Here is a 26748-nt window from a genome sequence, read left to right on the forward strand (position 1 = left end):
GCATCTACCTGTGGGGGGCACAGTAGTGTCTCTGTCTATGTGTAGCTGACATCCCAGTCAGATAATATGGATGGGGAAAGGACTTATCTTAAGAGCATTAGGAAGTGACATGTTCTAATTCGCATTTTTCAAAGGCTCATCCAAGCTGCTGCAAGAAAAATGGGCTGTAGAGGGAGCCAGACAGGGGCTACTGCAATAGTCCAGGCAGTGATGCTGGGATCAGGGCGGTGGCAGGAGGAGTTGGGGGGAAGTGCTCAGACACAAGAGGTAGATAGGAAGAACTGATGGGGTGTGGTGTTCTAGGCTGAATAGCATTTCCCCAAATTCATGTCCATCCAGAACTTGTGAAACTGACCTTATTTAGAAACAGGGTCTTTGCAGATGAAATCAAGTTAAGATGAGGTCGACTGGATTAGGGTTGACTAATCCCAATGACTGGTGTCTTTACAATAAGAGGGGAGGACACAGAGAGACAACACACAGGGAAGGTCCCGTGAAGACAGAGGCAGAGATTGAAATAATGTGTCTACAAGCCAAGGAATGCCAACGATGGCTGGCCACCACCAGAAGCTAGGAGAAAGGAATGGAACAGATTCTCCCTATGCGCCTCCACAAGGAACCAACACTGCCAACACCTTGACTTTTGGGCTTCTGGCCTCCAAAACCGAGAGGATAAATTTCCATTGTTTTAAACCATCCAGTTTATGGAAATTTGGCACGGCAGCCTCTGAAAACTAATACATCATGTGTACTCTGGAGGTTCAAAGTCCAAAGTCAAGGTGCTGGCAGAGCTGTGCTATCTTGATCTGTCCCACGCTTTCTCCTAGCAATCCTTGGCATTTCTCAGCTTGTGGTGGCATCACTTCAATCTCTGCCTCTGTCATCACTTGGCCCTCTTCTCTGTGTGTCTCTCTCCTCTTTTTATAAGGACACCAGTCATGGTGGATTAGGGTCTCACCCTAAGGACCGTCCCTTATCATCATCACATCTGCAAAGACTCTATTTCCAAATAAGGTCACATTCACAGGTACCAGGGGTTAGGACTTCAAAATATCTTTTGGGGGCACACAATTCAACCCATAATACATGGCAACTGGCTGGATACCAACTGTGAGAAAGGCAGGACTAAGGAGCTGCTAGACTCCAAGTCTCATAGGAAGGAAGTTCTTACTTAAGCCTAACCTACTTCCCTCCTGCTGCACCCATTTCACCAGTCGTCCAGGAAGACAAGCGTGCTTCATAAGACAAAGCAGCAGGTGCTGGGCTCTGATCCTCCTGTATGTTCATCCTCTCCAACTACTGAGGAACAGGGCGGTGAGTTGAGTATGGTCCCTGCTCTGAAGAGTGCATAGCAACGATGATCACTTATTTCCCCAGGCATATTCCATTCTTTATTTCCTCCCCACAGAATTCCTAGACTTTACGGCACGTGGGTAAACTCATTTCTTCCCAACTCCCCCATCTGGGAGAAATCCACGGAGGTCTGAGCTACATTGCTGGGGATTGAGTTAGGTAGAAAAAAAAAATATTAGCATTCAGAGGACTGGAAGATTCTGCCAAGTTACGCATAAGTAAAATGCTCAGCTGGGGTAGCTGACATATCCGAGGGCTTCCTGCTTACTTTGTCCAACTGTATTAGTTGATGCATCAGCTAAACGTCACTAGCTGCTCTTACAAATACAAAGTGAAAGAGACAGAAATGACAGCAAATCTTTGAAATGTTGGGAGGAGGTTTCTCAGAGAACCTGACAGTCACAGGGGTCTGGGAGCATCTAGCTTTCATTCCTCAGCAACCCCTTTCTCCCAAGGCCTTTCACATAGTAGGTGCTCAAGAAATGTTGCTTGTTTTAAGCACCTAAGTTAGTGGTCATTTGTTACAGCAGCAGGAAAAAACGAATACAGTCTGTAATTCAGCCATTTATTCATTAGTACCTTTTTACTGAGCACCTGCTATGTGTCAGATACATTTCTTCGGTTGCTAGATACTTCCTGAGCATCTACTTAGGGAAGTTTCTGGGCCCTGGAGATACAGCAGTAAATAAGAGGAAATTCCTGCCTTCCTGGGGTTGACATTCTAGAGGGGAGAGATGGACAATGGACAAATAAACCAACGGCTGTAAGGGGGCTGAGAACAAAAACAGCAGGGTTGGGGGAGAGAGTGGCCTGAGGTGTGTGCTTGGGGGCAGTGTGCTAATTGAGGCAGCCTGGTCAGGGAGGTGACGTTTGAGCAGAGCCCTGAAGGAAATGAGGAAGCCAGCAGGGGGCTGGGAGAGAATAATCCAGACCCAGGAAGCACCAGGAGAAACAGCTCCCATTAGACCAAGACACGCTGGCACACCATCCTGACCAATCCCCCCTGAGTTACTGTCCCAGAAACACAGCTTAGCTTCATCTTCACAACTGACCCATTTTACTGATGAGGACACGGGGCTCAGAGAGGCTGGCGATGCCTGGGTAATTCTTGGTGCCAGCCTCACCTCTCCTCCCTGTAGGCTGGTCTGGGTGCTGGTGGGTGGTGACTGGGTTCAGAGCAGGCTCTGGCTCTTCAAACACTAGTTTCTGGTCTTCATCCTCCCAACTCTAGCAAACATTCATTCTGGGGCAGATGGGGCACCCATATCCAGCTGGGGGGTAAAGAGCAGATGAGATGCCCACCCAGCATCTTGAGACAAAAGCTCCAGGGAACTGACATTTCTTCATCCCCACCACCCCCCGCACCCTGACAAACGCCAGGTACTTTGCAGATATTTATATCTCATTTAATCATCAAAACAACCACAGGAGACATTGCTATTCTCCCCATTTTCCAGATGAGAAAACTGCAGCCCAGCAGAGGGAAGCCACTTGCTGAAAAAGGCGGAGCTGGATTTGAACCCAGGGTGGCCCAATCGTCAAATGCTGGTGACATGTCACACCTTAAGCTGCATCCACCTGCCCCCCAAAATATTACCAACTTGATATCTGTCCTTACGTGATTTGACGTTTTTAACTTAAATATATTTTAAAGGAATATTTGTTTCACTACTGTAAGTAGATCATTGGGATTCTGTATCATAAAAAAGGGGTTTTAACCATTAAAATAAATACAAAGGAAAAATCAAGAAACTGATGTTATTAAATTCTAGTTACATCCCCATTGCCTGCTCAAGACCTTGAGCTTGAGGCCAGCTCTTCCTTGGTTAAAAGGAGAGATTCACAGGTGTTCCATAGGCATTTAAGATGCTGTAGCACCTGACTGAGACTTTCTCTAGAAGGAACTAGAAAGGTGATACCTGGTGAGCAATGTATTCAAAGTCTGTGTTGCGCCAGGTACCAAGGCTGCTCCCTATGTCAGGTGACCCCACTTGGGGAAGCGCGGGGTCCCGCTGACCCCCAGTCTCCAAAGCGACCTGTGTCCCCCTCCAACGTCTGGCAAGCCGCATATCTCAGTGTCAGGAGAAGTGACAGAACATCCCTGTAGCTCCTCATCTGGAGCCACGGAGCCTGGCTTTCTGCCAGGCTCAGCGCTTCCACGGGAAACCTTTCAGCTGACACACGTGGCTGCCCAGAGCTGTGAGCGGGACTTTATTTCCCCCACTTCACTCCTGCAACATACACACTGTCAATATATAGACAAGGGCAGTGGCAGCGGGAATCAAACGGCTTTAGATCCAACCTGAATAAAAAAGCCCCAAACAGGGGACCCCAAATCAGAAGTGTTTGACTACATATCCTTTGGATTAATTAAGCACATTGGCAGACACGGAAGATCAAATATGAACCATTCGAGGTGGCAGGTCCTGATGGGCAGGCGGGGAGGGGGAACGTCGTCAGGAAATAGAGTGCCTTTGTCTTACAGCCATCAACTTGCTCTTTATGCATAAACTGCTTAATAAAATGACTAATTCATTTTGGTTACATTGGATTTAAACCCCTAGAGAATACTGCCAATGGATTTATAATATTTTAATCTCACACCAGCCTTTCCAAAGCCTCTGTAGGAGGAGATGGATAGAACATCATCTATTCCATCTTCCACCACTAGCTGATGCTGTTGGTATTTTTTAAAAAAAGTGTCTATGGGGCTGTGTGGGAGAGTCGTGAGTCTAGGGAAAGCTGTCTCATTCCTCCCACTGTGTCCATCTGAAGGAAAGCGGTGCTCAGAGCTTTTTTTAGGAAAGCTGGAGCTGCAAAGGCTGTCCGAGAGGCTGTTTAGAAACACATATATGCAGAAGTATGCGTGTGTCCCTCCAAAGTATCTCTGAGACAGAAGCCTTCTCCCATCTGGGCCCCGGCTCCGGGCGCCTGTGTGGGCAGGAGGTTCAGGCTACTGACGGCGGCAGCGAGCCTAACTTTGATCCTTTAATCCTAACTTTTTGATAGCAGATGGCTGCCCAGCCCTTGTATGCAAATGGAGGCCGTGCTTTCTTCCCTTCGTCGCTAGGGCTGGCTGCTTCCGGGTCTCCCGGCTTAAGCACAGACAGAGGGGCTGGAGAGGGTCTTCCTTCTTGGCACTGGGTGGTGATGTAACAGTAACACCACCACCAACAGCAACGGCAGCCACGGGTCTACTGAGCATTTACTGTGTGCCAGACACCAGCTTAGGATTTTATACCCTTCACCTTGCTTAATCCTCTCAGAGGTACCAGAAGGTAAGTGTGCTTTTCCAGAGGAGGAAACGGAGGCTCAGAGAGGTAGAGCCAGTTACTCAAGGTTACCCATCCAGGGAGCAGCAGAGCTGGGACTCAAACCCGTGTCCATTGTAGTAAAAACAAAGTTTCCATAGACTAAGCTGCACAGAAAGTTCCAGGCAGGCAGGGACAGTGTCTGTTTTGCCTAACATTGTGCCCCTGGTGTCGAGTAGAGTCCCTATCAAACAGTAGGAGTTCAATGTTTGTTGAATGAATTGCATGGGGCTACTACTCTGTGCCAGGCACCATGTTAAGTGTTCTCCATTCCCACTGAATCCACCCAATGGGCCCATAATTAGGTGAGATCATTATCCATACTTCACAAGTGGGGAAACTGAGGATCAAAGAAGTCAGGTGCGATACAGGATGCAAGATGGCAGGACAGGGACTGGCCCCTCTCTGAGAGGGTCCCTCAGCCTAGAGTCCCGCTAGTGCTCCTCCTGGCATCTCTCTGCCCCCTGAATTTGGAGCTCTGTGGCTCAATTTCTCCTCAACAGAAGTACCAGCCTTTGGAGCCCTGGGCCAGGAGGACCAGGTGTACGTGTCTGTTAGGGGTCATGTTCTTCCTCCAGCTAACACATCTGCATTTCTGCAAAGGGCTCATCCTCTCACCCTAGAACCTCTCAACCTACTGGCAGCAAAGACCCTTAGCTGTTTTTCACTGTATTTAGATGTCAAATCTCTAATGGTTTTGTTCCAACCTTTTCAATTTTTTTTTTCGTTTTTGGCCACACTGTGCAGCATGTGGAATCTTAGTTCCCTGACCAGGGATCGAACCCGGGCCCCCTGCATTGGTAGCATGGAGTCTTAACTATTGGACCTGCAGGGGAAGTCCCCCAACCCTTTCAATTTTAAAATTAATCCTGCATCTGGGTTTGGTGCCAGGGATCAAGATTCAGGCTCCACTACCTCTCTGCTGTGTGACCTTGGGCAAGTGGCTTGACCTCTCTGAGCCTGCATTGCCTCAGCCACACAGCAGGGCAGGATGGCAATACCTACCTCCAAGGGGCAGAGGGGATAAGTGAAATCCTTTCTGTAAGGGGCTGAGCGCACTGCCTGGCACACAGGGAGCACCCAAGAAACCGCCCCACAAGGATGGTAGCTCATCGTTGAAATTCAAAGGCTGCTCTCCCTGAGGCACCTCTCCTGGCCTTCCTACCTTGAAGCCCTTTTTCTGCTGGGTGTTCTGGCCGTCTGTCTTCGGGTCATGTGGCCCCTGTTGGACTCCGAGGGCAGGGCAGGACTCAAGTTTGGGTTCCCACAGGGCTCAGCACATGGTAGGTGCTCAGAGAATGAGCTGATGAAAAGCCACAGCTGAAACGCCTGTCATCCCTTCTGAAAGGGAGCAGCCGTTTATTGAGCACCCACTGGATACCAGCATCATGCTGGATATTTTCCTTTAATCATCTTTCAACCCTTAGCTGCCAGGAGTAGTAAAAATCAGACAGGTGGCCAGGGGGAAAGGGCACTCCTGGCAGAAGAAATGGCAGAGGCAAAGGTGTGGCAGAAAATGGGGAGACAATGCCTTTTGAAGTTAAGTACCATCTCTGGAAAATCTGCTGTTAAACTTTTCCTTTTTTTATGGGTTAAATAACCTTTTATGTTACCCTTCTGTGCTCCCCTGAGCTCAACAGGACCAAATGGGCAGAGGCACATACAGGGAGGAAGGGAAGGAGGTGAGGGCAGCCAAAGACAGCGATGGGTCTCTCATTACACTAAAATCTGTATTGCCTTTATCTGCAAAGGTGGCTTATCCACTAGATGGCAGTAGAACTAGTCATTTGGGACAAACACAATGTTAAATTCTTAACCCCACTTTCTACTTCCATCACCATATATTTCAAATGCTTCAAAGATTCAAATTTCTAAAAATTGAGATCACAAAAGTACTTAAAAAATCCTACAACCTTCAGGTGAGAGGGTTTTTTAAAAATATGACAATAAATCCAGAAGCCATAAAGCAAAGGTCTGGTAAGATTTCCTACTTTCTGCTAATATTTTTTGAATGTGTGCCGTGTATCATCTACAAGAGACATTGTAAACAAAATTAAGAAACAAAAGGCAAACTAGGAGAGAAGATATGAAACACATTTACCAGGACAAAGGTTAGTATCTCTAATATACAAAGAGCATCTACAAATCAATAAGAAAATGATCTCTCTGATAGAAAAATGTGCTAAGGGTACATGAATCAGTGATTTACAAAATAATAAATATGAGTGGTTCACAACATGTGAAAAGATATTTAGTGTAACTAATAAACAAAGAAGTACAAAATAAATCAACAAGGGGGAAAAAGATTCTTATTCTTTCTGACCACTTTTCCTGGGTTTGTGGTCAATATGTGGCTACAATACATTCCCCTTCCCAAGTTTTCTTTCTCACTCTTATAACTACAGTACAGTACCAATATGCCTTGCATTCCCAAGAACCCCGAATACCCAGTGTTGGGAATGGGGTTCAGTAAATTACAATACAGCCACACAACAGACTGTTACACAAGAGGAACCAAAGTTACTCAGAATTTGTAATCACACAGAGAAATACAGATGCTTGTAGTGGGTGAAAGGAAGCAGGATTGAAAATGGTACATGCAGAATGAACAACCATTTTGAAAAAGTACATGGGGAAAAGATCAGATAGGAAAACAACAAAATATTGCCACTGCTTTTCTAGTAGGTAGTTTTCCCCTCCTATTTCCATATTTTCTGAATTTGACAGTAGGCATATACAACTTTTATAATTGCGGAGAAAATTTTAAAAATCCTAAACATTGGAAAGTATTGTCCTACTGCACGTTCAGTAACCCTGTAGTGTTAAACCTCTCACCCCACTTCCTTGATAATTGACAGAGCTGTATGAAATCCAAAGCCAATGCGTGTGACTCACGTAACTTATACCCTGATGGCAGCTTTGCAGTGGGCTGCTGATATCCAACCTGCCAAATGCTTTCATGTATAGGTATAGAATCCTCACACTGACCGATGAACAGGTTCTATTATCCCTCTGCTAAAGACACAGAAACCAGAGTCAGAGAGGTTCAGGCCCCTGCCCAAGGTCACACAGCTCAAAAAAACCCCACCAAGCTGACAGTCCCACCCCACTGTGTCTGATGCTACAGGTCGATCAACCTAAGCTGCCCAGCCTTGCCTCCTGAAAGGAGGAGCAGGGAGAGAAACGCCTGTGAGGAGTTGCCATCTCCTGCATCAGATTTTTAAAAATACAAAGTAAGGCAAAAAAAAAAAAAAAAAAAAAATTGGGGGGACTCACCTCTCCCTTCTTATCTCTTCAGCAGTGCTCCTCTGCCTGTCCTCTTACTTGCTCTTTCCTTGTTTTCTCTTTAAATTTTTTTCTTTTTGCTTTTAACCTAATCACTCAGTTAATAAGTTAGCTCTCTGAAACTTGGGTCGGTACCTAGTGACTCTATGAACGCAATAAAGAAATCAGCCGTCACCGGTACAGGAGTCAGAAAGGTTTAAATCAAATCATCCTCTACAACAATGACATTAATTATGCTTTTAACACGTTTTACTGCTTTTTTTCCTCACTTCACGCCACATCTGTGTGAACAATATCCAAAAGATTTACGGTTTTCTTTCATAATTATAGACATACAGGCTGCACACTTATCAAAATACTTGCTGAGCAATCACGCTATAGCGCATTCTCTGCCAAAGATTTGTGTTGGCAGCAGTCACTCAAAACAAAAATGTTGAATCAGGACTTGTGTGGCTTCGGGGGGGAGGTGTGGATGGGAAGTATTTCGACAAATAATTTGCCTGTCAAGAAGTATAAAAACAGGAGAGTGTTCATCCTGGCAAATTTTCCAGGAGTGTTATTTTTATGGAGGGGCTGGGGAGGCATGTGTGGCAGGGACAGTGAAGAGGGAAGCTCCGAGCACCAGCAACACATCTGACATTTGGTTCTTGTGTCTGAGGATACAATTTAATGAGAACAAAAATATGTCTTCCTAATTCCCCTAAGAAATCATTAAAACATTTTGTTATTCTTAAATGTCTTGAAAATGAATTAGAGCCCTGAAGGGGCTGTTCGTATGGTATGTCTCCATCAGTTAAGGTTCCTCGTTCTCTAGCTTGGTGACAGCTGGGGATGTACGTCCCCCCCACCCCTCCATTTCTGGGGAGTAGAGTTGGGAAATCAGACACGTGGAGTCAGCACTAGGCTTGGAATGACCGTTTGGGGAGAGGGGCAAGAGAGCACGGGAACTTTCCAGGAAGTTCCATGCCAATCTTGGGAGCGCTCACGGTCCCTGACTGGCACTGCGGTTCTGGCCTCGTGGGTTAACATATTTTCAGAAAGATGTGGGTCCACAGTGAACCCCAGAAATGATGCTCTCTCCCACATGGGGGCTGTAAGCCCCTTCTCACCCCCAAACGCTCCCCTGGGTTTGAGACAACAGGTTACTGGAGTGATGATCTGTTTACCTCTGCCACCAGAATGCAAGTTCTCTGAGGTCTGGGTCCGTGTCTGTATCGGCAGGCTCATGGTTATGTTCCCAGTGTCTAGTGAGTGCTGGGCACACAGGAGGCACTCAATAAATGCCATCTGAGTAGATAAACACGTGGCAAGCAGGAAGCACTAGTTGAAAAAAGTACCTTTTCATTCAAATAACTCTTCTCCCACTTTCTGTGTCTGAATCTTATTTCTAAGTCATTCAACAAACAATTATTAGGTGCCTACTGTGTACTGGATTCAGGGTACACAGGTTTACTATGACTCAGTCCCAGGCTTGGAGAATTTCACTTGTCCTAGGGACACACAGATGATGATAAGAACAGTTAACACTTAGCAAGTGCCACTCTGCGCCATGCACGCTGAAGCCTCCCAATGACTGTATGAGACAGACTCTGATATTATTCCCAATTTATAGAAGCGAAGACTGAAGCTCAGGGAGGTGAATTAATTCGTCCACAGTTACCCAATGAGTAAGTGGTACAGGCAGGATTTGAACTGGGGTCTTTGCCTGGAAACACAAGCCCATCTCAGTGCTGCCCCCTGGTGCTACAGGAAAGGTACTATGAGGCCCGGTGGAGGAGCTGGGCATGTGGACTCGTGGGAGGTATCTCTGGGGTCTGTACTGGGTCACCCTCCACTGTCATTCGCCACTGAGACTGTGCAACCCAAAGAATTGAAAAGAGTGGGAAATAAGAGGGTGTATTTTTCCAAATTTTTTCCCAGATAGCTCTGATAAGGGTGGAGACATCATAAGCAAAAAGGCTGCAAGGAATGGGGCGGCCTCTCGGTCTCTCAGCCACGTGCCTGGTGTGGTCCTCAGTAAGGGTGATAACGACCAGGGCTGCAGACACAGCTGTCTTGGCCTCATACCACAGGACCATGCCCTGGCAGGGGGAAGGCACAGAGCCTGGAGGGCTGTGCTGTCTGGTTCCAGCCATTCTTGCCGCCAAAACATTCTGACTGAGAAAACCCATGTGGCCATGCTGCCTTCCTGCGAGTGCAGAATCAGGGCAGAGCACGGGACTGGAGCAGAGCGAGTCGAGTCTGCAGGTGCCTCTGTAGTGGGCTGAATGGTGACCCCAAAATATACATCCATGTCCTAATGCCTGGAACCTGTAAATGTGACCTTTTTTGGAAAAGGATCTTTTGCAAATGTAATTAAGTTAAGGATCTTGAGATGAGATCATCCTGGATTATCTGGGCGGGGCCTAAATCCAATGACCAGTGTCCTTATAAGAGAATGAAGAGGGGGATTTGGGACGCAGAGACACAGAGGGAAGAAGGCCATGTGTAGACAGAGGCAGAGACTGGAGTGATGCAGCCACAAGCCAAGGGACACCTGGAGCCACCAGAAGCTGGAAGAGGTAGGGAAGAGTCCTCCCCTATTGAAATACAGTGTGTAACGTGAAGGATGCAAGTTACTCAGCTTTCTGCTCCCTACACCAAACAGTGTTTGTCTTCGGAGGGAGCAGAGCCCTGCCCACACCTTGATTTCAGACTTCTGGCCTCCAGAACTGAGAAAGAATAAGGATCTGTTGTTTTAAGCCACCCAGTTTGCAGCAGTTTGTTACAGCAATGGGAAACTAACATAACTTCCCACGAGTAGCCAAGTTGTGACATGAGCAGACATTCTAGAAATAGTTGTTGAATGTATCAAGAGCTGAGTCCCATCTCTCCCTGGCTGTGAGGCATCAGGCACTGGACTCAACTTCTTTGTGCCAGGGAGACAGGGACTGGTAGGGCCTGTTCCTTTGGGGCTTGTAACATGCAGAGGGTAGAGCACATGCAACTTCTACACCTGGCCACTGCTTCTCTGACTGTGATGTGCTCCCGGATCCCCTGGGGAACTTGTTAAAATGCAGATGCTTCAATGGCCCGAGGTTCTGTATTTCTAACGAGCTCCAGGCGAAGCCAATGCTGCTGGTCCATGGACTACACTTTGAGTAGAACAGGCTAGAAGACTTCCCTCACCACCCAGCTCATGTGCTTTTGGAGGGGAAGCTTCACATCATTGTTGCTGTATTAGTTTCCCGGGGCAGCCATAACAGAGCACCACCCACTAAGGTGGCTTAAAGCCACAAAAGTTTATTCTCTCACAGTTCTGGAGGCCAGAAGTCCAAACTCAAGTTGCTGTCAGGGCTGTGCTCCTTCTGAAGGCTCTAGTGGAGGATCCTTCCTTGCCTCTTCCAGCTCCTGGTGGCCTCAGGCATTCCTTGGCTTGTAGTTGCATCACTCCAAACTCCGCCTCTGTCTTCACATGGCCCTCTTCCCTGTGTCTGTCCCAAAACTCCCTCTCCTCTTCTTATAAAGACACCCTTCATTGGATATAGGGTCCTCCCTAAGTCCAGGATGATCTCATCTCAAGATCCTTAACTAATTACACCTGCAAAGACCCTGTTTCCAAATAAGGTCACACTACGAGGTTCAGAGTGGACATAAATTTTGGGAGGACACTATTTAAACCACCACAACTGCCCAAGACAGATGGAACGAGGGACTTTCCCAACCCCTGCACAAAGATCTCACAAACAACCTTGACATCAAATATAAATGACTTTGCCTTCTCCATGGCTCAGCCTAGAGTGGGATCTCATTTTCTTCTTCGTAAACCCCCAGCTCCAGTCACCTCTGATAGCACTAATTCCTGCAGCTGTGTGGAAGTACTAGAAATGGATTAAAGGGGCTGTCTGGGTGGAGGGAGTTAGCACAGTGGAGTTGTCTCCCAGCTCCACTATTATTAAGCAAATCACTACATTCTGGGTTCCCATCTCTAGGTCAATAAATGAAAACGTGCAGAGGACGGGCCATTTTAAAAAAGGGAACTTGGGCTTCCCTGGTGGTGCAGTGGTTGAGAGTCTGCCTGCCAATGCAGGGGACACGCGTTCGTGCCCTGGTCCGGGAAGATCGCACATGCCACGGAGCAGCTAGGCCCGTGAGCCATGGCCACTGAGCCTGCGCGTCTGGAGCCTGTGCTCCGCAACGGGAGAGGCCACAACAGTGAGAGGCCCGCATACCGCAAAAAAAAAAAAAAAAAAAGGGAAACTTTTTGCAGAAGTATATCTACATATTTAGGTACACAGTTGAAGCTCTCAAGCTGATCATACCTCTGTAATCCACACCCAGATCAAGAAGCAACATCTCCAGCCCCCAAAGGCCCCTCCCAGGAACTATCGCCCCATCCAAGAGAAACCACTCTCTTGACTTCTAACAGCACAGGTGCCTTTTTTTTTTTTTAGGTGAAATTCTGTAACGCAAAATTTACCCTTTTATAGTGAACAATTCAGTGCCAGTTAGTTCATTCATGATGTTGTGCAACCACCACCTCTATCTAGTCCCAGAACATTTTTATTCCCCTAAAAGGAAACCTCATACCCATTAAGCATTCACTCCCCATTCTCTCCTGCCCCCGGATTGGTAACCACCAATCTGATTTCTGTCTCTATAGATTTGCCTATTTTGGGTACTTCATACAAATGAAATCATAAACTGTGTGACCTCTTGTATCTGGCTTCTTTCACTCAGCATCATGTTTTTAAGGTTCATCCACTCTGTACCATGTGTCAGTACTGCATTACTTTTTATGGCTAAATAATATTCCACTGGATTGGTAAACCACATTTTATTTATTCATCCACTGATGGACATTTGGGTTGTTCCCCCTTTTAGCCACTGTGAATAGTGCTGACATTAATTTTTGCCTGTCTTCATATTTTATGTAAATGGAGTCATACAGTATATGCTTTTTTGGGTTTGGTTTTTGAGGAACATCAAGTTTTTGAGGTTGGCCGTGCCATGCTGGAGGAAACATTTGCAGTCTTTCCTCCAGCGCCCTCTGCTGGCAGAGAGCACTGGGTGCCTTCTGCCCCTTGTGGCAAAGGGATGGGGGTTCTGGTGGGCAAGACACTCGGCTCCCCAAGAAGATCCAGGTGGGAGATCTTGCCAGGAGCCCCCCAAAGCTCCCTGGCTGATGTTGGAAGGCAGTGGGGTACGATGGAAGAGTCGTGTGGGGACACATCACACCAGACTGGGTGTAGACTCCCTCAGTCCCTACAACTCCTACCCATGGAGGGCCTGACCTCACCCAGGAGTCTTGGCCTGTCCCCAGATGCCACTGAGAGGAGGCGCCTGTGTAACAGTCCTAACAGCAGTTTATTTTTGTTAATTATTCACTCACGGAGCCCAAGCATGTCTTACCTGGTGCTTCAATTAACTGCTTGTAAACGCTCAGGAAAGCAGCTTCGGCCTCCTGACTTCTCTTACTAAGAGCCACCACCTTTGGAAACAACAAGAGAAAGAATCACGTGTGACCACAGCATCTGAGTCTAGAAGCAAATTTAATCATTTTCTATATGTGCAAACATGGGATTGGGGGGAGGAAGAAGGGAAATGAAGATTGAAAGTATGGAGTAGACTGCCAAAATTCAGCTGATGGTGGCTGACTCCTTTGCCAGAGCAAGTTCTAAATAAATAGACTTTGCCTGTTAAAAAAAAAAAAAAAGAAAGAAAAAAGTGTGGAGTAGAAAGTCTGGGTTCAAGTTCCAGCTCCACTGCATCTGGCTGTGTGACCTTGGGCAAGTCACTGCCCCTCTCTGATCCTCAGTTTCCTCATATGTAAAATGGGCGTAAATGGGGCTTCCCTGGTGGTGCAGTGGTTGAGAGTCTGCCTACCGATGCAGGGGACACGGGTTTGTGCCCCAGTCCGGGAAGATCCCACATGCCGCGAAGCAGCTGGGCCTGTGAGACATGGCCGCTGAGCCTGCGCATCCGGAGCCTGTGCTCCGCAGCGGGAGAGGCCACAGCAATGAGAGGCCCGCGTACCGCAAAAAAAAAAAAAAAAGGGGTAAATAATAGAAACTACCTCTTAGGCCTGTTGTGAGGATCAAAAGAAGCTATATATAAGTGCTTAGCACAGGGCCTGGCACAACAGTAGGTTATTAACAGCTGTTACTATTATTCCTGTTATTAATGTCAGAGGTTCAAATATGACACGTTTTGTAGGAAAGTGGGACACCTCTGGGGAATATGTCTTGCCACTGAAAATTAAAGAGAAATTGTTGAATCTCTAGTAAGATATCAGTTTCAACAAATGTCAAGAGTGACAGCTTGTGAACAGTTCCTGGCATACCAAAGGTGCTCAATAAATGCCTCTTGATTGATGAATACACCAAATGACTGGATGACCAGTAGTGAGGAGCTACTTTCATGCATTCGTTCTCTTCCTCACAGACTTTTATTGTTCTGCCAGTGAGACTCCGTAAGATGTGTTTCTGGGGCTCAGCAGCATCTCATCCCTTCGCTCCTGGCTGTGAATTCTGAGCTCCGGCCTCACAACTGCCTTGATGCTGGCTCTTCTTGACCACTCCCCTTGGCATTAGTCCTGGGCCTTCCTGGCATACTGTTGGACCAAGCTCCTGGCACCCACAGGTCACCATCCCTACCTCCTCGAGGACACACTGGGCTGGCATCCCCCTTTGGACTGGAACAGAGCTTTATTCCCCCTGGCACTGAAATACCTCTCCCTGTGGTGCCAACTTGCTAAATGATGACTCTATCAGAGCATCTACTTGTCAACACCCTCTTTCAGAGCTGGGCTTTTCCTATGAATCCCAGTAATGCCATTTGGGGAAGTGTCTGTTATTGAATTCCTCCCCTCAAAGTAAGCTCTGTGAGCGTGTGGTCTGGTGCACAGAAGGGGCTCAACATAATATGTTGAATGAACAAATCCAAGTGGGTAGCACTGACTCTAGATCCTGCCTGTGACACAATTGTAGAGAAATGGCAGGGCCCAATTCTGAGACAGTCTGCTCACACAGGTGATCAACCGAGGTATAGGTCCTGGAGCCAGGCTGCCTGGGTTCAAATCCCAGCTCCACCACTTATTATCTGTGTGTCCTTGAACAGGTGGGTCACTTCAATCCCTGTGCCTCTACTTCCCCACCTGTAAAACGGGGATAATAATATGATAGCCTCCCTCAAAGCGTCGCTAGAGGATCAAATGACTTAACACAATGTAAAGCCCTTTGCAAAACTCCTAGCATGCATTAAGCCCCATAGACATGTCACCTCTTGGTATGATCAACCCCTTCCTTCCTTCTTGCCTGTTATGGGGACAGGTTCTGCCCAGTGCTGGATGATAAACTTCAGCTGTGCTCATCTCTGGTGTCCTATGAAGACCACCTGAGAAAAGCCTCGCCTCCACACACAGCAGGGCACTCTGGGAAGAAGAATTTGAAAACCATAGCAGTTTCTCTGCAGCTTCCAATATGACAGCCATGAGCCTCATGTGGGTACTAAGCACTTGAAACGTGGCAAGTCCAAATCCAGATGTGCTGTGAGTGCAAATATGCACCGGATTTCAAAGCCTTAGTTCAAAAAAAGAGAATGTACAATAGCTCATCAGCTATTCTTATGTTGATTACATGTTGAAGTGATAAAATTTTGGGTATTCTGGGTTAAATAAAATATATTATTAAAATTCATTTCACCTGTTTTCTTTTACTTTTTAAAATGTAGGTACTACAAAATGTAAAAGTACATGTGTGGATCACATTATATTTCTACTGGACAGCATGGCTTGAAGGTTTTACAAGGTCCACAGAGACTTTTTATTTAAGAGAGGTGGAGAGAAATATATGGTGGATGTTGAGCAAGTGATTTTAAAAAGGTCAGTTACAAAAGCTCTTTAAGCTCTCTTGTTGTTATTCTGAGAGCAATCTCTGGTCGCTTACCTTCCAGAGTGAACGACAGTCTCTCATACATTCAACAAACATTTCCTGAGCACCTGCTATGTGCCATGACCTGTGAGCTGAGAACTCAGCGATGAATAATGCAGCCTCAAGCCCCACCCTTAGAGGACTCACAGTCCAGTGGGGAGACGGACATCAAAGCAGATTCCCCAGGGCTTCCCTGATGGCGCAGTGGTTGAGGGTCCGCCTGCCGATGCAGGGGACGCGGGTTCGTGCCCCGGTCCGCGAAGATCCCACATGCCGCAGAGCGGCTGGGCCCGTGAGCCATGGCCGTTGAGCCTGCGCGTCCGGAGCCTGTGCTCCGCAACGGGAGAGCCCACAACAGTAAGAGGCCCGCGTACCGCAAAAAAAAAAAAAAAAAGTCAGATTCCCCAGATAATTCATTAATTACATGTGCTAAACGCTTCAAAGGAAAAGCACAGGGGGGCTTGAGAGTGTGTAAGTGGGGGGAGACTGACCCAGTTTGATGGGTGGAAGGAACATCAGGAATTATCTCCCAGAAGGGGAAGATGGTGATGGACAGAAATAATGTTCTAGAATCTAGGCAAAGGGAAGAGTTTTATTCTTGCTAAGATGTACAAAACACAGTTCCTGTTCTGGGAACTCACAGCTGAGTGGGAGACACAGCAATGCCAAAGAGGAACCGTAACACAGGAGGAGGTGATGCAAACACTGGAGTCTCCAGATTAATGTGAGGAGGGGGCAATTAATTCAGAGTTTGGAGGGACATCCTTGAGGCACTAATAATAATAATAATGTAATATTCAGAGTTTACCATGTACCAGATACTTACTATTCATAATCATCCCTCTCCATACACCAATCACTGAAGGTAGCTGCTGTCATTATCCCCATTGTACAGATGAGGAAACTAAGACTCAGCGAGGTTAAGTAACTTGCCCAAGGTCACTCAGTAAGTAAATGGTAGAGTGAGATTCACACCAGGTCTGGGGGTTGAAATTACTGTTCTGAATCCAGATGTGGGCCCCTTTCTCCTGGATAGAAAAACCATCCCAGCCAGTGGGGACAATCACTCGGACCCCATCTGGATGCTGATGCCTTGATTTGCTATCTACGGCTGTACCAGGTCAGGGGCTGCTATGCTGCTGACCTGAGGTCCAAGAAAAGCCATGAGAAACAAAAGCAATTCATCTCCCGATCCCTAGATGGAGAATTATCAAAGATGAGCCAGCACAAAGTCTGAATGCTTCATTTTATAGTCGTCCATGCTAAGCATGTGTGGTAGCTGGAGTTTACGATAGGCATAAGAATGTTCTATTGACTTCTGATTTATTTCTTTTCTTTCTTTTTTTGGCTGTGTTGCGTCTTAGTTGCAGAACTAAGTTGCATTCGTTGAGGCATGTGGGATCTTTTGTTGCGGCACGGGTTCTTTGTTGCAGTACCCAGGTTTGTCTCTAGTTGTGGCGTGTGGGTTTTCTCTCTGTAGTTTGCAGCATGAGGGCTCTCTTGTTGAGGCGCACGAGCTCAGTAGTTGTGGTGCGCTGGTTTAGTTGCCCCGTGGTATGTGGGATCTTAGCTCCCGACCAGGGATCAAACCCGCATCCCCTGCATTGGAAGGTGGATTCCTTACCACTGGACCACCAGGAAAGCCCTGCTATTGACTTCCAAAAAGGAATTCAGGGCAGAGGTGAGGGCAAGTCACAGAAGATCCCTTTATTGTTTCCCAGTCCTTATGCATAGCACCCTCTACTATCCATTCATGGTGCTTATCAGTTGTGTATTGATTATGTGTATGACTGTCTCCTTATAATGTCAGCCCGCCCCATTAAAGCTGTGCTGTCCAAAACAGTAAGCACTAGCCCATGTGGCCAGTGAGCACTTGAAATGTGACTATTCAAATTCAGATAGGCTGTACGTGTAAAATATGGGATTTCTAAGTCTTAGGAAGCAAAAAGGAATGTAAAATATCTCAATAATTTTTATATTGATTTCATGTTGAAATGATAATATTGTGGACATATTGGGTTCAATAAAATATATTATTAAAATTAAACTAACCTATTTCATTTTACTTTTTATAACGCAGCTACTAGAAAAATTTAAATTACTTATGTTGTTTGCATTCTATTTCTACTGGACAGCGCTGTCCTAGATCAAAGGTTAGGAAACTATGGCCCTTGGGCCAAATGTGGCCCTTCATCTGTATGTTTAAATAAAGTTTTATTGGAACACAGCTACAATCATTCTTTTATGTATTGTCTATGGCTGCTTTCATGCTATAATGGTGGAGTTGCATAGTTGTGACAGACATTCTGGCTGCAAAGCTGAAAATATTTACTCTCTCTGGCCCTTAACAGAAAACATTTGCTGATCCCTGCTTTAGAGGTTCACCTAATGGCTGGACAATATTTTCAAAAGCAGAGATCACAAAACATCCTGGAATGGCACTAGGTCTGAATTAGTTCAAGTTTAGGGCCTCCCATAGTAAATATGACTCTTGAAGACAGTAGTCATTTGGATGTCCTGCCTCGTTCAGTCTTGTTTTAGAGCGATGACCCTGTCTATTTCTAAAAGGCCAGGCCTGATGGCATCAGGGACTGATCCAGTGCTGGGCCCAATGTCATGAAGCATCTCTTGGCCTCAGTTTGTTCATCCATCATGTGGGAATAATACTCTCCATCTGCCTAAGAAGCTGTTGGGGGAGGAATGGGCTAACATGTAGTAAAGAGTCCCATGGAAGTTGGAAAAAAGCTTTCTAATAAAGCCAATAATTCTTCTTCCAACCATACAGGATGTCTTTTCCAAGAGCTGCAGCTCTAATGTATTTCACCCATGTGCCCAGAAGAGGTGAGCTCGGCCTAAATAAAAGGCCATGTGTCTCTGCCTCATGGCTGGGTCCTACAGTGCAGAAGGGCAGGAGAAAAGGGTCCAGAATGACAGCTTTGGCTTGTGACAGGCAGATCTTTGAAGGCCATCTGGGGGAGGGAGAGGAGGAGGAGGAGGAGGTGGCGGCCAGCTACAGACACCAAGAAGGTCACCATCAGAAATAGCTCAGCGTCTGATGAAGCAGGCGGCATTCACACTACCCGAAGTAATGTAAGGGGTGAAAATGTGTTTGGTCCCCTGAGTATGAAAGTTAACAGGTGTAGAACCGGTTAAGCCAGAGGAGACGCAAAAGCCTGCTCTAGCTGCCTAGCATTTGTCTGTCAGGTGGTTGAAAAATGGCAAGTTTGGGGCCCCCCCGAGGCTGTGCTTCCATGACTGTCTGAGACAGCAGTGACAACATCTACTGGCTACTGAGAACAGCTCTGTGCCAAGCTCTTCACAATGAACAGTCAGAGTTTCCAGAAACCGAACCTTTATTCTGTGTTCAGTGCCTTATCTTTGGAATGTCTGCATACAGCTCTGAGACGTGAGCTCTGCTATTGCTCCCATTTTACAGGGGAAGAAACTGAGGTTCAGGGAAGCCAAGTCACTTGGCCAAGATGAAAGAACTAGTTATTGATGGAGGTGGTATCTGCGCCCAGTATGCTCTCACTCCAGGGCTCAGAACTGCAACCAGAGACCAGCGTTTCTCAAAGTGTGCTGCACAGTCCCCCCGGCGTGAAGAGGGAGGGACCTGTGATCAAGCCTGTACCCACCTGCCTTCTCCATGGATTGTACAAAATCTACTAGCACATTGGATGCTCTGACGAGAGCTGCAGAAGAAAATGCTCTTCAACTCAGCTTAGCCCAGTGTTTTCCCAAATGCATTTGGTCACGGAGCTTTTTCATCAGAGAATAAACTTAGAAACTAGGGTTCCGTGAAACACACTTTGACACAGCTTCCCTCTACCGCTGGGTCCCGGGCTCTGGGGATGGTGGGGCATGGTGGTTCTGAGAGATTGGGTGGGTGGGTCTGAGGCCACAGGAATTCTGGAAGAAACTGAAGAGTGACGGGCAGTTGAGAGGTGGGTGTTCAGAGGCTCTCAGAATCAGTACCTCAGAGGAAGAGGCAGAGGAATGAGATGGGAGGAGAAAAGGCATCAGCCCAGGATGGCCGGGGGCCGGTGGGCGGGAGAGTGCCCTTAACACCCTCTGAGGCCTGGTTCTCCTTTTGGGGAGTGAAGATCTGGGGGCACATGGGGAGCAAAGAGGAGCAAGAAGAATGAGGGGAGACAGAGGAAGGGGGAATAGAGCGTGAGGGTTATGCAAAGAGTAAGGGGCATGGAGAGCAAGGGGGAGCAGAGAGCTGGGGGTTCACAGACACTGAGGGGAGCAGGCAGGAGAAGGGGGTCATGGAGAGTAAGGGACGCACAGACATGGAGGCGGATGGAACGAGGGCTCAGAGTGAAGGGAGCAGGGGTGTGGAGCACAGTGCGGGGAGCACAGAGAATGAGGGTGGCAGCGGCCGTGGGCCATGCAGACGAGCAGAAGGAAACCCTGGCCGCCGCGACGCAGGGGAGTGACTGGCTCAGATGGGAAGGGGCTCGTGGTGACTGCTCAGGGGCTGCCGCAGGGTCTGGGAGAGGTGATGGTCCAGGTCCAGGGTGGTGCTGGAGAGGGGAACAAAAGAACTGATTCGAGAGATGATTAGGAGATAAGTTCCTGATCCAGGACATGGTTGGGGCTGAAGGTGGGGAGGCGCATGGGGGTGCATTTAGCCAAGAGGGAGGAGCAGACTCAGGGAGACACACTACAAGAGCAGTCTACAATCAGCTGAAGATCTTTCTGGCTATTGCGTTGAGAGGAGTACATGTATTTTGGACTGTAAAGATTGCAGCCCAGGATGGGAAGAAGGTAGAAATTTCAAGGAGGCTCAATCTTTCTAAGTTCTCAAAATGGGTTGCCTTGTGAGGTACTGAGCTCCCCAACAGAAGAGGCATCCAAGTACATGGCCATCTATCTCTGAGGATATAAATGTACTCAGGGAAATTTATACATTAGGGAGGTTTGGCCAAACTATCCAGAAGGCGCACATCTTACTCTGAGTCTATGTGATAAATCCCTTTTACTTATAGTAATATTCTGATGTCCTACCACTTGTAAAAGGTGATAACAATTACCTTGTTTGGCTGATATGAGAATTATTATTATCGACAGTAACAGTGACTACTGAGCACTGACTCTGTCAAGCACTCTGTTAAGTGTCTGACAAATATTAACTCATTTAATCCTCACAACCCAGGTCGGGGTGGGGGTGTTACTGCCCATTTAACAGATGAAGATATCAAGGCACAGAAGGGCGAAGGCCATACCGTGTGGGAGCTGGGACTCACACCCAGCTCAGTCCGACTCCAAAGCCCATGATCCTAACCCCCACTTGGGACTGAATCTCTGGTAGGGGTTTGTGGAAGGGGCTGGAATATCTGAAAGGGCTGAAGGAGCCAGGCCGGCAGGTGGGCAGGGCACAGCGAGGCCAGGAGAAGACAAGTGCCCGGGTCTTCAGCAGGACCTGTCTCCTCTGCCTCACAGAGTGTGTTTGCTGGGGGCCTTGCTCCCGGCTGAGCACTAATGCTCTCTCTGCCGTATGTCATTGATGTGGCTGAGCAAATGAAAATTACACTTTAATGTCAGGGCTTAAATAAGAAATAAGAGTTTGACTCTTGTTTTTGGTAGCTGTTGTTGAGCTGGGCTCTCTTGGCTCCTGTCTGGACAGAGCAGAAGGCTGGGACCCTCTCTGGCCTTCTGAGATCTCGGGGACATTCCTAAGGGAGGGTCAGAGTGGGTCCCAGAAAGGCCACATCCTAGCTGAGGCTCAGGAGCCAGCAGAAGCCACTTCTAGAGCCTGATGGGATGGAATAAAATGAACATATCTGGCCACCTTTCACTGTTTTGAATTCTCAGGTATAAATCACAAATCTATTTTAAATCGTCAGCTGTAAAACACTAATTCAAATTCAATCTTGAGCTCTGAGATCCCCTCTTCCAGGGCTGTAGGTTCAGTTTCTAGATCTTCCTCCCAGTGCCTCAACCTGCAACAGTGATGGACACAAGCAGGAGTTCAGTAACTACAATAAAAGCAAGCGGTATTTACTGAGCACCCACTATGTGCACGCCCCAGGGGAGGCATCCTGCACCCTCCACAAGACCCTCAAACACGTATTGAGTGCTGTACATGCATTAACTCACTCGATCCTTGCAAAACTTCCATGAGGTGGGGGGACTGAATTGTGCCCCCCCAATGTGACTATATTTGGAGATAGGACCTTTAAGGGGGTAATTAAGGTTAAATGAAGTCTTAAGGGGATCGGTGTCCTTATAGGAGGAGGAAGAGACATAGGCATGCAGAAGCATGGAGGAACACAGTAAGAAGGTGGCCATCTACAAACCAAAGAGAGAGCTCTCACCAGAAACCAACCACGCCAGCACCTTGATCTTGGACTGCTAGCTTCCAGAATTGTGAGAAAATAAAATTCTGTTGTTTAAGTCACCTAGTCTGTGGTATTCTGTTACGACAGCCTGAGCTGACCGTCTAGCTCCAGAAGCTGCCATCTCATGGCTGGGTTTGTCAGTTCTTAGGTCTGAGCCCCACCAGGGGAGAGTGGGTCTGTCTACTCACACAGCCTCGCACACAGTAGGTACTCAATAAATGTCTGCTGAAGAACGAGTGTCACTGTCTATGTGTCATCCTTGGGGGGTGATTCTCAGGCTGGAGAGGAACTGATAGCAGTGGGGCTACCTCTTTGGAGATGTCCGGAAAAGTACCAGGCACCCTGATTGGTGCTCGTGTTCTAGTTAAGGGAGAGTTTGTGCTTCGTCCCGACCTCCCCTGAACACCAGGAACTCACCCATCAGTCAGCATCTGATGACAGGCCCGTGCTCATGCTAACTTGTCATCTGGGTGTTGTTCCATTTTTCCAACCAGATTGTGAGCATCCAGAGGGCTGGGACTGGGACTAGTTTTTTTTTTTTTTTTTGGCATTTAAAAAAGTGAAATAAAATAATGCATGTAAAGTGTTAACATAGCGCCTGACACATCACCGATGTCCAATAAATTCATTTTCTCAGCAGGTATTTATCGAGCATCTTCTAAGGATGGGGGCTGTTCTAGGCACTGGGTATTCAGTACCAAGCAAGACTGACCCAAACTTGTACCCTTGCAGAGCTGACACTCTAAAGGCAGAGGCAGACAATAAAAGAAATCATGATACACAAGGTGAGAAAGTGATCAAGGGAGAAAAATAAAGCTAGGAGGGAGATGGGGGTCTGGGGTAGGGATGTGTGTCCTGCCTAGTAGGGCTAGGGAAGGCCTTGGGAGAAAAGAACAGTTGAGCAGACTTGTAGAAGGGGAGGGGGTGTGTCATTTGGCCATCTCAGGGAAGAATATTCCAGGCAGCTAGAATAGCAGGTGCAAAGGCCCTGGGGCAGAAATATGTTTGCCTTGTTTGGATAACAACAAAGAGGCCAGTGTAGTGGGAGAAGGTAGGGGAAGGAGATGAGATGAGGTCAGGGATCAAAGGGTAGGGGCAGAGCTTTGTAGGTCATTGTGAGGACCTGGGCTTTTTCCCCGAGGGGAATGAGTAGCCACGGGAGGGACATGGTTCGTGTACGTTTTAACAGGATTCCTCTGGCTGTCGTGTGGACAATGGACTGAGGGGGTGTTGGGGTGGAGGCAGGTTGACCAGGGAGGTGGCTACTTTAATAGCCCAGGCGAGAGGATGGCATTTCAGAGCAGGGTGGTGTCAGTGGAGGTGGGGAGAAGTGCTGGGGTTCTGGATCCATTCTGAAGGTCCAGCCACAGGAATTGTTTCTCAGAAACACAGAGTAGATGTGGGGTGAGGTGAGAGGAAGAGGGGCGTCAAGGACATTTCATGGTTTGGGGCGTGAACAACTGGATGATCTTGAACAGCTGCTGCTGTGATTTTCTCCTCCCTCGCAGTCCACAACAGGACAAGTCAGGAGTGGGCACTAAATCAACAATGACTGAATGAAAAAATGAATGAATGAGATAAGGAAGGAACTTAAGAGGCTCTCTGAGCTAATCCTTCTGAACTACAAACAAATAAAAACCCACATCTAGAAGGATGATGGAGAGTGACACTCATCTACGCTGCAACCCAAACCATGCTGCAACCTCGAAGGCTCTGTGGAGATCTCCTGCAGCCTCTGTGATGGAGTAACACCTAGTGTGAGGGGACAGAGGCCCAGGATCCCCCCCAGAGGTCGTGGCATCTCGGGGAAGCTGTCAGCAGCGTGGGAAACAGGAAAAGCTGGACCTGGGAGTGAGCAGACCTGGGTTCTGGTTTCAGCTGGGGCCTCGTGTCCCTGTTCACCTTTGGGCAAGTCACACCCCCTTTCTGAGCCTCAGCTTCCCCATCTGTAAAGTAAAGGTGCTGAGTTTCAGGTCTCTAGCTCAAATTCACTCAAGCAGACAGACAAACACTCTCCTCCCCACACATCGATCTCCACCCCACTGGGATTTTAATCAAAAGCAGTGCAAGGCCTTGGAAGCCCACCCAGGCTTGGATCAAGGGGTGGGTCTGCTGGGAGAGCATGAGGGAGGAAAGAAAAACACCATGCAATTTTATTTTAATATTTGTAATTATCCCCAGGCTAAAAATAAGGCACAGAGCAAAGTGTTTTCAAATGTTGGCATTAATGAACACTTTTTATCCAACATAATGTGGGCCCCCGAATGCATTTATGTCAGGTTCCTTGAAATCTCGGAAACGGTGCCCCACGCCAGGTTGGCTTTCACAGCTTGGAAGCGGCGCAAAAATGAAATGTCCCACAAGCGCAGGCTGGCAGGCCTGCTATTAGCAACAGTATAATCATCAATTATGTCCAATCACAAACTACTGATTTTATAATTATCAAATGAAGTTCTAACTTCTCACCTCCGCTCAGTGGCAACTCATATAATCTCTCAGCTCAAAAAAAGGAAGCTTTTTTCTTTTTTTTCCTGCTCTCTCTTCTGGGGAAAAGAATTTCCAGGCCTCCACATAAGACTGCATTTAAATTGCTTGTCACTCAAAACAAAGGCAAACCACTCATTTGTAATTCACCAGCCACCTGAACAGACTGCCTGTTTTCCTTTAAGCATCCATGCACTGAAGCACAAAGATCATTTTTTCTATTGTTAAAATTGTATAAGCCGGAGCTTTTTTTAGCAGTGAATACACAATTTCACTTCTCTTCCGAGGGCTCCCAGCATAAAAGGGACAGGACAGGAGGCTTTCTTTAGTGACTTACAAATAAATTTTGCTTTGGGGTATTAAAAAAATCAACTATGTGCTCATATAATGAGTTGAAAAGCTATTAAGGCCATTTATATATGAGAGCAGGAAAGAAGTTACGTTTCCCGTCCTGCCCAGGGTGTGGCCAGTATATGAAGTCAGATGATTGAGATTCATCCTCATGGGCGCTGGAAGCATCTGTGTTCAATTTCCTCTTTTTGGGAGCTGCCGATATCACAAACATGGCTCCGTGCTGATTGCCATTCGGCTGGCAGGCTTCAAGAGCAGAAGCAACCCAGGGGTGGGTGCCCCAGCCTGGACCTTGCTGTTCCAGGCAGGCCCTAGCTGTGTGTCTGACTTTCTGGCTACCTCACCCCAGAGGGACAAGCCATGCACGACTGTCATGAAGCCCTTACATGCAACCAAATTCTGTGGCTCAGCCTTTGACAACCAGGCCTGTTTTGACAACAGCTCAGTTTTTCTCTATAACTGATTATGATCATAATACTTTCCAATTTTAATCTAGAGCTTTTTATAATTTACAAAGACCTTTCACAGGAATTAATGCCTCTGAGCCTCCACTCACTCCCAGAGGTGGCACTGGCAGGGAGGACAGTTCTTGTTTGAGAGGCCCAGAGAGGCTGATACGGCAGTCCCACGTCATATAGGAGACGTCAAGGCAGCATGTGAACCTGGTCTCTGGATTCAGAGCCAGCTGTGCAGCAGAGAATTTGGGCCTGGATTTGTGCAACTTCCCACCTGAAGTGGGAGAGTAGCTCCCATTTTTGGTAAATTAGAACAGACTCAAGTTCACCCCTAAAATGTCCCCTTCTCACGCCTGAATATGCTGTGTTTTCCTGAGTGTAAGGAACGGGGCTCCCGCATGCCCACCTGAAGTTATGCATAAGCCACAGCCAGTCTTTTCTTTGCAATAGCCACGAGGACTAACAAAGATTCCTGATTTAAAACAACAGTGAAATCATTCTGTATGATACTGTGATGGTGGATACACATTGTGCACTTGTCAAGGAAGATTGTACAACAGAAAAAGTGACTGCTTAATGTAAACAATGGACTTCAGTTAATAATACTGTATCAATATTGGTTCATCAATTGTAACAAATGTACTGAACTAATGCAAGATGTTAATAACAGGGGAACTGGGGTAGAGAGCTCTATACTTTCTGCTCAAATTCTCTCTAAACCTAAAACTGCTCTAAAAAATAGTCCATCAATTAAAAAAAAAAAAAGAGTAGTGAACACGTATAAAGCAGGTACTAGGTACCAGGCACTGCTCTCGGTATTTATCACATTAACACATTCAATCTGTACAGCAGCCCTATGAGGTCAGTAACATTATCTTCCTGATTTTATTGGTAGGGAAAACAAGATGTCAGAGAGATCTACCTTATTCAAAGTCACACAGCAAGTGGCAGAGCCAGGATTCATACTCAGGACTCCAGAGCATGTGCCCTTAGCCATGAGACTAATGGGATTATCACTGGGTTCTCTCCAAAAGCCTGCCCCCTTTCCCATGGCATACTGTCGTGTGTGAGCGTCCTACCTTGATCATGGGTGCCAGACAGCATAATAAGGGTCATGAATGATGGGTCCAGGGCCAGATACATCCCATGGACATGTTTTCTTGGCCCCTCAAGTGTTTTAAAAATATTTGAGCCAAAAAAATTCATCAAGTTACATACTTAAGATTTGCGCATTTTACCGTATGTAAATTAT

The 26748-nt window shown here is 47.0% G+C and overlaps 1 protein-coding gene across 1 annotated transcript in view; it reads right to left on the bottom strand.

Annotated features, from left to right (window-relative positions):
• The window catches only part of CUX2 (cut like homeobox 2), a 263849-nt gene that overhangs the window by 48240 nt on the left and 188861 nt on the right, over positions 1-26748 (bottom strand). The window contains exon 4 of the mRNA XM_079942084.1: positions 13341-13419. Coding sequence (XP_079798210.1) covers positions 13341-13419 — 79 coding nt within the window. The remainder of the gene's footprint in view (positions 1-13340; positions 13420-26748) is intronic.

Source organism: Stenella coeruleoalba (assembly GCF_951394435.1).
Source record: "Stenella coeruleoalba genome assembly, chromosome: 14".
NCBI classification, from domain to species: domain Eukaryota; kingdom Metazoa; phylum Chordata; class Mammalia; order Artiodactyla; family Delphinidae; genus Stenella; species Stenella coeruleoalba.